This window comes from Acipenser ruthenus, chromosome 22 (genome assembly GCF_902713425.1).
Source record: "Acipenser ruthenus chromosome 22, fAciRut3.2 maternal haplotype, whole genome shotgun sequence".
In the NCBI taxonomy this organism is placed as follows: Eukaryota; Metazoa; Chordata; class Actinopteri; order Acipenseriformes; family Acipenseridae; genus Acipenser; species Acipenser ruthenus.
In genome coordinates this window covers 17,710,230-17,723,871 of record NC_081210.1, presented here as the reverse complement: position 1 = coordinate 17,723,871, position 13,642 = coordinate 17,710,230, and the positions used below count along the sequence as shown (strand labels likewise).

The 13,642-nt window shown below is 40.4% G+C and overlaps 1 protein-coding gene across 1 annotated transcript in view; it reads right to left on the bottom strand.

Moving 5' to 3' along the window:
- Nucleotides 1-13,642, bottom strand: part of LOC131699416 (A disintegrin and metalloproteinase with thrombospondin motifs 2-like) — a 233,400-nt gene that overhangs the window by 25,467 nt on the left and 194,291 nt on the right. The window contains exons 11-22 of the mRNA XM_058996040.1: nt 13,417-13,562; nt 12,738-12,913; nt 11,275-11,408; nt 10,453-10,576; nt 10,125-10,205; nt 9,657-9,820; nt 8,497-8,656; nt 8,110-8,242; nt 7,516-7,723; nt 6,819-6,948; nt 6,418-6,510; nt 209-3,556 (exon numbers count right to left, since the gene is read on the bottom strand). Coding sequence (XP_058852023.1) covers nt 3,093-3,556; nt 6,418-6,510; nt 6,819-6,948; nt 7,516-7,723; nt 8,110-8,242; nt 8,497-8,656; nt 9,657-9,820; nt 10,125-10,205; nt 10,453-10,576; nt 11,275-11,408; nt 12,738-12,913; nt 13,417-13,562 — 2,013 coding nt within the window. The 3' untranslated portion in view covers nt 209-3,092. The remainder of the gene's footprint in view (nt 1-208; nt 3,557-6,417; nt 6,511-6,818; nt 6,949-7,515; nt 7,724-8,109; nt 8,243-8,496; nt 8,657-9,656; nt 9,821-10,124; nt 10,206-10,452; nt 10,577-11,274; nt 11,409-12,737; nt 12,914-13,416; nt 13,563-13,642) is intronic.

The following is a 13,642-nucleotide window of genomic DNA, read 5'->3' as shown; positions in this document are numbered from 1 at the left end:
TCTTAAAAACTGCAAAAATGTTTGGCAATAGGAAACATTTTAGTAGCTTATTGTATAAAGGCACTTTATTTGGATCAGGTGCTATTTTATTTTTCTTTTTTTTTTAGATAACAAATGAGAAAATAGCGTAGGTGTGTTGTCCAGGCAAAATATTATGTATGCATGCATACAAGCAGACCAAATAAATGCAAAAACATGACAAACTTACCTTTCATTTCAGCTCAATCCAGCCTGATGCTACAGGTATTCTCCTGGTCCTACTGCAAGTCTTTCAGCCCTTGCCTTGCCATTAAATTCAATTAAATTCAATTCAAGAGGCCAATTCATTGCACTTTTGACACCTGTGTGAGTGTCCCTGCTTAATGAGAACACTTGTTAATGAGAACACAGAGTTTGGTGTTTTATTTTGGTTTTGTTTTTAGGGAAAAGATTTGTAATTGTATTATATTTATGCAGTGTTGCATCTCAAGAATGCTCGGCTGGTTTGTATTAATGCTGTAAAATATTTCAAACAAAAGCACCAGACTTAACTCAGGTGAACAACACAATGGGCAGCAGGACAGCGCAAACAAGTGTTGAGCATGAGACTGATGACGAAAGCAAGCTCCAATGATGTGATGAACAGCAGAAACAAGGGCTGGAAAACAAGCACCATGGGCGGGGAAGAGCACATTCTATTAACCCTTTCTATTCTACCTTTCATGGTTTCAATCTTAACTGCGTGGCTTTAGGGTTTCACACTTCTTTGTACCTAAAATGTATTTGTTTATTTTATCACAGAATATGATATAAAGAAAAACACAGACACCTGTTTTGCAAAATACCACAGACACTTGAACTTTAATAAATATTAAAAATAAAGTTCTAATTCATATGTACAGGTAATGTACAGATACATCCTATTCATTGCCGCTACACTAAGACGCTTGTTAAAGTGTTTAAGGCAGTGTCCTTAATTAAGCCAGCTAAGCTAGTGTTGTAGTTGATTAAAGATAAGCCAGTACATAGAAGTGCATGAAAAGGTCATGGCGCCCATTTGGAGTTTCAGGTGTGGAAAGTGGTCCCTAATTACTTTGAAAAGAGTTTTTACATGTTTTGCTGGAAATTCCTGTAAAATCTTACAGTATAACAAGACACCTTCTGCGGTTCCTTTTGGCTTGCCTCTCTGAGCTGCAGCAGAGCTTGAAGATGACATTCACAGCGGCATAACTGAAGGAGCATTCCTCCCGCTTCAGAAACCTGCTGCTGACACTGCCCTTGAGTGCACAGAAGGGTAAACTATGAAAGCATGAAGCTTGCAGTTTACCAGGAATCCCTGAATAGCGATACTTAGCAAACTGTGAGCATTTCAAAATCGAGAATATCAAATAAAAGGTCTATCTAAAGATGGCATTGACAACAATGTGATGGTACACATCGTTTGTGTAGTGCGGCACTCCAAAGATTCACGGTGACCAGTTCATTTCTACAATTCAAAGCCATTCTAATATACACGTGCAATGAACACACATCTCCTGGTCTCCTTGTTGGAATTTATTGTGTGCTAAGGTCAAGATTCTCTTTCACGTAAGGGGAGAGCTGGTTGAAATGTTTTTTGTTTTTATCACAGTGGAACGTCACTCATCCAAACCTCAACTAATTTGGGAGCATTTCCAGTGTCAATGGCTCCATGAGCTTTTACCCACTCACTCTAATGCAAGATAGCACAGTCCTAGCCTAAGCACCCAGCCTGTCATTCAGCCCTGGGCCTCCATCAAGAGACTGGTAAAGTCATGTTCCATCTAGCCACCCGCTGCTTCATATAGTCCAGTCTGCAGGCCACTTGTTACAGTGTATGAAAAGCCCAGAGGAAACTTCAAGCTACCCTGTCTTTAGTGATCTGACACCAGCTCTGCCCTACAGGACAGCAGATCAGATAGACGGCATAACAGAGAATGCTTAGGTGGATTGTAAAGTAATTCTAGATAGCAAAATAATTTCATAAATCTTACCTGTTTTGTACTTCCATTAGCTAAATAGGTCTGAAATGTGCAGTTTTGAAAGAAACACATGTTATAGCACACATGTTTTTTTTTTTCATTTTAAAACAGGATATCCCTCCAGGTGAAATGGACAAGCAAGTGCAACACTAAATGAATGCTTGACTTGCAAACTGATTTCTTTAACCAAGTGTAGTTCCAGATTAAAATAAACATATATCTACATTGCAGAGGACATTGGGCTGAATGGCTTTCTGTTTTGTGGCAATCTGACTAATGATTTTTTATTCTTTTATATGAACCTGATTTGAAGACCTATCCTGAATCTATAAGCTCTAACTTTTCAGCTGTTGGTGGGTTATGCACAACACATTTTACACACTAGAAATGTCAAACAGGCACTTGGATAATTTAATTTGTCCTGTAAATCAGGAATGCTGCTGAAGCAAATACTGTATTTGAATATTATTGCAAAAAACAACCACATTCATGTGCCCAATAAGTTTCTGTTTTCTTTGGTAATTTAGTGGCTTACCCAGCTTGAGTGGAGTCTGGAGGTGTTTCACTATTATAACACAGTGTTGCACTGTACATTATGGAGTTCTGTTCATTAAAGTTCAAAACATATTCTAATATTCATTTGAATTGTTTAAGAATATTAAAAAAAATCCAAGCATAACAAATTCCCGGGACTAAAACTAAACGTTTGCATTCCATTGCAAGAATCTCAGTTTGTTGGTTTGGCTCAATAAGATGCAGTTTGGATGAAGAAGATTCCACATGTAGTGTACCGCAAATATGAAATAAAACAATAAATTGCATATTAAAATGCAAAATAACTTTTTATAAAATCTTGGCCAATAGGTATCATTTAAAGTGACTTAGTCATTTAAACAAATTGTGCAAATAAATTGTCAGTTTAGTTTTTTTTTTTTTTTTTTTTTTTTTAGCATTTCTTCAAATTGAAGTGATAGAAACATCTGTATGATTCTTTTGTTCCAGTATCTGACATAGCACCAATAGAGATTTCTTAGGTATTAATTACAATGTATGATAAAATGGTTATATCTCTATAAGAGAAATGCACACTGTCCTTCAACGCCTGGTTTGTCTTTAGATTTCAATCTTTAAAGTGCCTTCCTTTTGTTTCTCAGCTATAAGCTGCTGGATTCTTTGGTTCTTAGTTTTTTCCACAAACAGCCTTTTTCTGGGTATAACATTGTGCTGTGGGACTTCGTTGTCCACCCTGTGAATTTTATTGGGCACATCGATGGCGTTGGTTTCTCTACTGTCCTCAGTTCCATTTTGGCTGCTAGGTGTAGTGGTTGTATGCATGGCACTGGCTGGCTCAGTGGTAGGCCACATTGTGGTAGGCGACATTGTGATCGGGTCTGGGGAGGTAACAGTAGGGGGTTGGTGCTCCTCTATGTTGTTGCTTTTGTTTGAGAAGGAATGTGAGCTGTTGTTGATCTCATTGCAGGACTTGCAACACAGCTGCTGGTAGCCTGGAATTGAGCAGTACCGCGCCAGGGCTTCCATGCGGCAGAACACAGACTTGTCACCTTGGCAATGGTGCCCTGAAAAATATGGAATGATGTTAGCTTCAGAGTGGCATAGAAAATGGTAACGAAATCAGTGGGTTTGTTTACATGCGGTCTTAAAATATAGCATGCACCATGAAAGTATGGTGTAGCGCCCACTTGTGGTATGACAATGGAATGCATGACACAATTTATGTGCTGAAAGTCCAGGCCAAAGCTGTATTTCACAAGTAAAAGCACACAAAATATCGACGTAAGACAAATATGCGCCGTGTGCATGCAAACACAACATGTTGCAGCATTATTAATGTTACCCGACTTCAGTAGAAATCTCGCTCATTGAGAAACCAACACACACCTTGAATGATTTCAGTTTGTAATAAAGCAGACCTCAAGCATTAGAAAGAGAAAGAGAGAGAAAGCACAGCACTTTCACCTAAGGTGAGTGGACACAATATTTGTATTTTACTATCAAAGGTACTATAGAATGTTTTGTGTACATAAAAAAGCATTAGCAATTGCATTTATTAGCAGTAAACTAAGCGTAGCCAGCAAAAGGCTATTGCACACTTCATTCATTTCTTTATCCAAAAGACAGAGAAAATAATTGAACAACCATCTACATTTCCTCCTACACCTTGCACACCAAGTCCGTAATTACTGTGTGACAGTGATGTGATCATTTGGGAATCTAATTCACTTTGCTTCGATATGATTGTATGTGTATTCAAAATGACAGTGACCAATGATATTCATGGTAGGAGAAACCTGACATTCATGCAATACGATCGCAAGGCACAACATCAAATTGGAAAAAAAATTCATACTGGCTGCAGCCAAGCATAAATAATGTAACAATCAATTATGAACCAATATGAACATGATAGGCGATAATAACATGAAGTACTCTGTATGCTGTTCAATGCCGATCTGCAGATGGGGACTAGCTTATAAAGATGTCCGGGCAACGTGTTTTGAAAAAGCACCTCAACTGAATCACTGATGTCTTGAAATGAACGCGGAAGCTTTGAGCATCCAATCTGAGTAGAAAATGATTATAAAAAGGACATTGCTTGCACAGGAAAACGTCCCAGATGTTAATTTAAAGGCAAGTTGCCTATTCCACTCATCACACTGTTAGAATGTACACTTTTGTTAACTTTTGTCAACACATTGCACATCAGAGACTTTGAAAGCAGAACTCAGGGAGATTGTTTGAATTTCTACAACATTTTAAATAGGATTTTATTTGCAGTATAGTAAAGACAAAACCTAAACAATGAGATGCAGGCTTCCCAAATTTCTTTTGTATGAAAAAAAAAATGATAGAAAGTTACAAGTTCACAGTCACTTTGGTAAAACACTTCATTAGTTTGAAATCTATAAATAAATAAATAAATAAATAAATGTGTCATAATAAATATTTACAAAACATTAATAAAAGTATCCCTGATAACCTAAAGTGCATATAATGTAATGCACACTGCCCACTGACCCTCATAATGCCTTTCATTGCAGCTGTTATGGCATTGGGATCTTTAATGCCACTAAACAGGGAAGTTCTTGTTTAAAAAGAAAGGAGATAACAGTCATAAGAATGGTTAGTACAGTCAACACCAACGCTATTTACAGCATTTCAGTGCAAGTCCTTCTTGCCAGTTTCATTATTGAACTTGGAATACCTTCTACAGATTCACAACAATAATATGTGATCACATTATAATGACATGCTTGAAGTGCTTAGAGAGGTTTGTCTTTTCAGCCCTGTAAACTGACAGATATATTCAAGTGTTTTCAAAGCTGCCGTAACTCAGTAGCAGCTTTTGGTATTGGTAAATACTGATTTGTGTTTATATATATGCGTGTGTGTGTGTGTGTGTGTGTGTGTGTGTACAGTATACGCTTTCAGTTCTGGTAGTAAATGCCTGTACATTCAGTCTTGGATAAGGCATTTTTGTAATGCAAATAAATAAGCTTGAAGGTACAAGAAACTGCATGAGGTATTCAATTGTAACCAAGATTTAACTGGTATGTTTGGCAAATACAAAAGAAACACACACACACACACACACACACACACACACACACACACAACACTACACATGTACATGTCAGGATGAAAGATCCTTCAATGGAGAACATGTAACCCTTGGCTTTAATGCCATAAGTGCCTTTAGATATTTACTGCAATAATTAATAGCCCCCCCCCCCCCCCCCCATTAGTCCATATTCATGTAAAATTAATAACACACACACACACTGAAAACATTAATATTATATGTTCAACAACAGCCAAAACGGTTATATTCACCACAGCTTATTGTATGAAGTTTGCAAGCACAAATAAGCTGCATCAATTAAGGTTAGTATTAACAGTCAGGAAGTGAGTAGAAACGCAAGGAAATGAGGGATACCCTCCCATACTGCAAACTACCCAACTTCAGAAATGATTGTTGAACTAGTCTTTCTTTTCTTTTTTTGTTTGTACTAAATAAATGAGTAAATTAGCACTTAGAAGATGTCATTATCGTGATGCGATCACATTCACAATAAAATTACCTCTGGCTTCAGCACAGAGGAATATCGACCAGTTAAGAGCTTGTTTCCACAGTAACCGAGCAACAGGCAGGCAGAAGACAACACCCAATCAGAGGCCTGCAACGGCGTGGAGCTCCTGCTTGAAACAGCCAATTGAAACTCTTTGGCCTTTGTAATGACCAGCGCAACAACACAGCTCCAGAGAGAGAGAAAGCCTCGGCACCTTGAGCCAGGCAACAACAAATCAGCCCTTAGTGCAGCTCAGCTCATTAGAGAGTAGGACAGAGAGAAATAGAGGGTCCATGTCAGAAATGGCATGCATTTAAGGCCAAGGTCAGAGTTATAAAGTGGTCGTTTACTTGAAGAAATCTTCTGGATGGGGAATTCAGAATCTGGTCTGGAGAGCCACTGGATCAGGAAGTTTCCTTTTTTGCTTTGGTCTGAAGTGTTTTCTGAAAAACAACAAACAATAACTTACAGTAAATAGCTTGTGCTTGTGACCTTGGGTGCGGTAATAGTTTATCTTAATGAGATATCTCACCCAGTCCTTTGTTTTAAGAAATCAATGCTGACCAGTAAGACCTGGCATTCTAAAAGGGGTACAGCAATTTAGAAATTGCACAAACAAAAGGAGTCTTAGATTTCTGTCATCATCCAATATGTATAATAAGGAGAACCGGGTAACTATAAACTACAAGCCAGTGCTCATTCACATTGTGGTTTAACTGGTTTGATCAGATGCTCAGACAGAGTGACTCACTGGGGCAGGGAGGCAGCCTGCAGACTCTGCTGCTCTCTGGCTTGGCTTCCACACACAGTCCGATGATGTTGTCCCTGGTACGACACAGCGCCTGTCTCTCCTGAGTACCATTGCCACAGGTCACAGAACACTGGGGACACGAAGAACAAAGATACAGGCATTTCCAATGAATCAGTGCCAGAACACGTCATCTCAAGTTATTCAAGTGGCTTTGATGGGGGCTGTAGAAATGACGATCCGTGTGGCAAGGCAACAAACCCCACTCACACCAACATTTTTAGAACCACCTACTAAAAGAAACTGAATAAATTCAATGACAAACATTTTGACTTTCTAAATGTCTTCAAAAAGCCAAAATGCTTCAATGTTTGTTTTTTTTCCTGTCAATAACCAACCAGCTGCTTCCCTTATTGACTGACATGCTTTTAGCCAGAAACACACTTTGACTCAGAAGACACTCCTGAGGGGAAATGACCTAGGAAGTGCAGAAGAACTGAATCCTGAGAATAAGGCATAGAAACTAAGATCTTTCTTTAACCTTAAGTACCAGCTATCATGTTCAAAAATGAAAATACATATTTGCATGACGTGTTTCTTTCAAAACTGCACTTCGAGACTTGTCAGTAATGGAAGGTAACATTTCTGGATTTGTTTTGTCAGCTACAGCCATGCAAGTCCAGTGCTTGCAGCCCCTCACCTGTGACCATGGTCCTGTTCTCCACTGCGCCGGGCACAGCTCTCGGTTGCAGGGCTGTCTGGATTCGGGACGGTCATCGTTGCAGTATTTGCTGTGGATGGATCGGTTGGTGCCGTCGTGGAGGGGCTGGATGCAGCGCACAGATCGCACCTGCTGTCCCGTCTTCCCGCAAGTCTTGCTGCAAGACTCCCACTCGCCAGTGACCCAGCTGGTAAGAAAGAAACTCAGAACTTTGTAACTCCTGGGTGGAATAAAAGCTCTTCAACTGCTGCGTACCGTTGGAACATTTCAACCTAGGCAAGCTTGGAGAAGCACAAAGACATGCGGTTTGGTATTATGTGAACATATTGACTGGTGAGAATAGTCTTTTTAAAACAAAGGCAATGGGTCTGACCAAGCAAATGTTCCTCAGCAAAGATTGCTACTGAAATCATGCAGATATTACAGTATTTATAGAACCGTCCTGCAGAATATAAAAACGAAGCATCTGCCTCCTAGCAACAGAACTTGAGGGTAAATCAAGAACATTTTTATAAACAATGTAGAAAACAGAAGCATGACACACAAGCAAGGTATAAAGTTGTGCTTTCTTACATAGGTTGGGAGCACTCCTGTAAGTTGCACATCCTGCGAATAGCCTTGGGCTTTTTGATCGTTTCACAGTAGCTGCGATGAACCATTTTGCCATCGGTCTTCCTGCGACACCCATACCTTGTAAACTGATAACCTGGACATTGAAATAACCTGTTAGTAGGGAGTATGATCGACTGACAGACTTCTCTCCATTATTTTAAAGCAATTTTAATACATTAGCGGCAGCTTCCCAAAGACATTTGTTACCTCGTAATATCACCTTTTTCAAATTTGTTTAACAGTGCTGGTAAACTGAAAAGCAGGCACAGAGGGAGGGCTCTTGTGTATACATGTATGATATGTTCCAGACGGATTGATCAATAATAAACATTTCTAAAGTGTAGTTACCTCCTCCACAGGGCTTGGAGCAGTGGGACCATTTCTTCAAAGCCCATTCATATGAAGCCACATCTTCTAGAACATTGTTATTGTCAAGAGTGGACAGAGAGTCTTCGTGGATCATGTATTTGTACAAGAGAGAGATTCTGGAGTCTCCATTTGGGACAATCTGTGAAGTAGAACACAATTTCAGTGCTATCAAAAACATTGCATTTCTTTTACAGGCACTGGCAGGTGGTTTAGGGCTCCATAAGATGGGTAACCAGGGGCATCCCAGAGACAGCAGGGCAAGCTCACAATATGCGCAACGTTGCGTTGTGACACCGGGGGCAGCAGCAGTAAGTAGTGAGAATGTTTTAAAAGTCAGGGCTCCACAGACAATACAGGTCCGTATACTTTAAGGCAGTGGTACTCAATTTTGGCCCTTAAGATCCAGTACAGTTCAGGTTTTTGCTCCAAGCAGGTTCTAAAATACCTACTAAGAGGCACTTAACTAATTTAGGCCCTGCAATAAAGACTAGGCCTGGAATGGACCTAGAGGGCCACTGCTTTAAACGGCAAATTTGGTCATACCTCAGACTTGGTCAATATTGAGATATACTGGATGTTTCATCAGTCAACTGGCCTTGTTTCCAGTATCAACCAGACATGGTGCATAAACAAAAAACAGATACGTATCTATAATACTACAACTACAATATGTCAACTCGTCCATGGTATTGTGAATGAGAGTCAGGTGCAAGGATACACACAGTGCACCAGTGTTGAGGTATGCTCTACAGCTGGCTGGTATAATATCAAACCCAAAGAACACCATGTGCATCCTGAGTGACTGCAGGCAGATAAGAGGTCTGTAAATATCGGAGTGTATGGAGTGTTTCGGGTCCTCATTAATAATCTTCACTTCAACTTTTATCATACACTCCTACCTTGCTATAGATGTTGGGATTGCATTTGACCATGCTACGTCGTTGTGAGGCCCTCTGCATGTGTGTTATGTTTGTGAACCACATCCCATCTGGTCGGAACTTTCCGGAAACATGTCCAGTTGGCAGAGGAAAGATTTCTGAATATGGACTAGAACTAAAGAGAGGGCAAAACTGCAGCTTTTTGAGATTCTTAACATTCACACTGATTTTTTTTTTCCGCCTACACTACTAGCAATTTACCATAACCATAATCCCGTAGTTCAGCGGGCCGGTGGTCTGTATGGTCTCTTTGTCATCGTCATTGTGATACTCCCACTCCACTCCGGATTCAATGAACGATCTGGATTCAGGAAATTCACCCTCTCCGTTCAGGATAAACTTCCCTGTAGCCTGGTTCTTAACAGCTAAAAGTCAAATGATAATCTTTGTAAAATCCAGTGTTATCCAGTAATAAACGATGCAACCAGATTAAAAGCATTTAAGGATATGTCAAAACAGGGCAAGTATTGTGTAAGGGTTTAAAAAGAAACGCTCAGAAACGCTTCTCAGTGATGCAATATACTGCACAGGACTTCATGTGTATCAAGGTCTTGTCAAATGTTTTTTTTACATTTTAGATTGATGCACACTGTGTTAACTCACTTGCCTTTCACCTATGAAGACAGGAGTTTAAATCTGATACATAAGGTTTTTTTTTTCAAGCCTTACCTAGAATATGCTGAGTGGTGTCTGTTTCCTGAATGAACAGGTGTCTTGCTCCAGGTGGAACTTCAAACATCTTAAGGAAGCCTTGAGTGACGCAACATAAGAGGCAATTATTTTTCTGAAATAACATACCTGACTACACAGATATATATATTTCACAGATATATTAATTGTGATAGGCCTAATTTTCATACAATTTCGAATATTAAAACCAAAACATATGCTCTGCTTCTCATGTGAGGCCCTCTGGCCGCTGACTGTGAACTAGGGTCATCTTGTTGGAGTCTTATCAGAGCTCACGTTGTACTGTATCTATATTTGACAGCCTTACCGTGTTTCTTGGGCACTCTGGAGAAGGTTCCCTTCACGACTTTGCAGTGGGAGTTGTCTCCTCCACAGACGCCACACTTATCCTCCTGCTTCGGGGAGCCGATCACCTTGTCACAGCCCACTTTCTGCAGAGGCCGGAACAGCGTGAGTGAAGTTAAGATTCCACTGGTCTGTTTCTAAACCAGGCACCTGCTTATTTACTATTTACAACACATTGCGTGATTACTCTTCAGACATTACATCACCAAGCAACCCACAGTTGGCAAAGAACTGTAAATGGAATTGGACACATTGGACAATACAGTACCTGGGTTAGTGTAACAGGGTTGAGACTGGGCACAAACTGGCAACCTTGCACACCACAATGGAGCATAACCACTCTACAAAACAGCCTGGCTCTGGATCGCCGAGGTTAAAGGGTGAAAAGTGTTGTGTTAAAAGCTCTATAACCACAATGCAGACGAGCTTGACTCTTTTGCATAGTGATTAAGATACTCGCTTGCGGTGTGTGGGGTTGCTGGTCCAGTTCCATCTTCCTCTCTGTTACATTAGCCAGGTGGTTGCTGTGTACTATATTAATGGTTGTGATACACGATAAACATAACAGTATCTTTACGTGTTAAATAACACTGAATAATAAATACATATAATATATGGTTGGTAGGAATAAATGCTCCACCTATATAGCCCATTAGGACCATCGTGATGCCTATTGTATTACCTTATTAAAGTTGGGGATCACTAGAAGTTTGATAAAATTAGCTGACATTTTGTTTTATGTATGTTTTATGTATCTTTCTAACTTGAGCAGACTGCCACTCACCACACATTCACCTCGAACACAGATGCTGTAGGGGTCTTTATAGGAGCAGCGTGTCCCGTCGTGTGCCATCCTCTTCATGTACACAATGTCGCGCGTCTCCTTCGACTGGCAGTACAGCTGGCATCTCTCTTTTGCTGGGGGGCAGAGAGGGCATAGATGGAATGTGAAGGTACAGTATAAACACTTTCTTACCCAGAGAAACAATTAAATACTGCTGCACTGCGGCAGGGCTAAGGCCCTGTACATGTGAACACGTGTGAAATGGGGTGTGTTTTGTGTATTTGTAAATAAAATTGTATAAATTTAAATTAGTCTGGCAGGGATGGGGTTAAAATCCCATCCCTACAAAAAGCATGTGCAGAATGTGGTCAGGCTCAAATTGGATAACTGCTTGCCAATTTGAGTGCGACCACATGCAGAAAAGAAACCACTTCCTTTGTTTGGGGGCTCGGTTAGGAACGCATGCCGGAGCAGCAGGCTGTGCTCGGGTTGTGAGCAGCACCGAGACAGCAAAGCTTGGATGTAGCTTTCATTTGTATATTTTGCTGTTTAACTCTGTGTGGAAAGCACTTAAACTGCAATTTCCTGCCTCCTGCGTCTGGTCATCAAGCCGCTAGTCAGTCTTGACGGTCCAGCTACGCTATCATATGCGCTATTGAGAGAATCACAGAATAAAGCTGTGGACCAGCTGTAAAGACACTATCTCAGAGTGTCCGTACCTTGAAAAGCCATAGTACAGGATGAAAATGTATTGTAAATTTCATATGAGAGGAAAATGTATCGGTTAAAATGATTGGAGAGATAAAGCATGTGCAAAAATGTATGGAATGAAATATGGAAAATATTTAACCATGGGTAACCTTGTAAAAGAGATTGGTTAGTGGTCGGTTGCACTTGAATGGAGTAACAGCTAGAGCTAAATTCTATTGATAATTAGTAAGATAACAAAGATGGTTTGGAGGTGACACAGACAGAGACGCCTCTAATACTGCCAGGATCATCGTGGACCATCGGTGAATCAGTCTCTCTCCTGGAATTCAGGCAATCTGATCAATTGCCTATCTCTGTTAATATTAGAGGCACGTATTGTATCTAAATAATAATGTTCAATGTAGAATGTAATGTGGGTATTTGGAATTAATAAATCGTAAACATTGTTAACATTTTAAACATGCTCTGGTCTCATCCTTTTAGCGTAACAAAGTAGTTCATACAATTATTACCTTAATTCACAAACTTTACACTGGCAACTCTGTGGCAACTTACAATGGGTTAAACAATGTAAAAAGGTAATACAGCATACAGATATAAAGCCAATAGGTCGTTATCATCTGGAAATCAGTAAGTCACAGGATCTCAATATGTCTTTTGGTCTATGCTGCCTAAATCACGCTTACTTACCACCACTATAGGGTTTTTCCGCGGCCTGTCACCAGATACTGGCTCCTGCTTTCTGTACTTACGGTCAGAGTGCTCATAAGGCAGCCAGTGGTGCTTGGAGTTCTGGTACTCAAAGAAAGGATCCCATTGCTTGCACTGATCCTCTCTGAAGTCTTCAAACAGTTTGAGGCATTCCTGCGTGTTACACAGCTGGAACTCGTAACTTGGGCCATAGCAGGTGCGGCCACCATTGGCAGGGCTGCAAGGAAATCAAAGGTTAGCACTGCCATTGCTCACAGGAGCATTACATTTTATAGAAGGCTGTAAAACCACGATGAAATGGTAAACTAACAGAAATGTATTGTTTCATAAAGATAACGTCACACACTGAAATGTGCAGCCACAGCTAAAGGCTGACTTTCTTAGAAAACAGACAGTGAAGATGTGTAAAACAACAATAAATAAATCATATGTATTGTCCTTCTTTTATTGAATGTATTCTCACTGCACTCACTGCATCTGGTACATTAATCAAGAATAACGTGCTTCTGACAGACACTGGACTGGCAAGACAACAAGCAACCTTTTGAAAGTATTGATCTGCAATATATCACTGAGCTGGTCGTGGTTTCCAGCGTCTATGAAATCAGATTTAAAGAGCAGATACAGAATCAGATTTTAATAGCAGATACTCAATTTTGATTGGCTGAGGGACTTGGAGCTCTCCAACAGCAATCAGACACAGGAAGCCTGCTTACTCACAGAGGGTTATCACACTGGCGAGTTCTGAAGCGCACCCCGCTCCCACATGTTCTGGAACAGGAGCCAAACTTGCTCCAGGGTCCCCAGTTCCCATCCTGCTTCAGGATGTCGGGGGTCAGCCAGATACAGTGCCCTTTAAAACAGTGCTGAAAGAGAGGAGCCTCAAGTTACTGCAGGATGAGAGAGGTGCACCCAGGTCAATACAGTGCCCTTTAAAGCAGTGCTG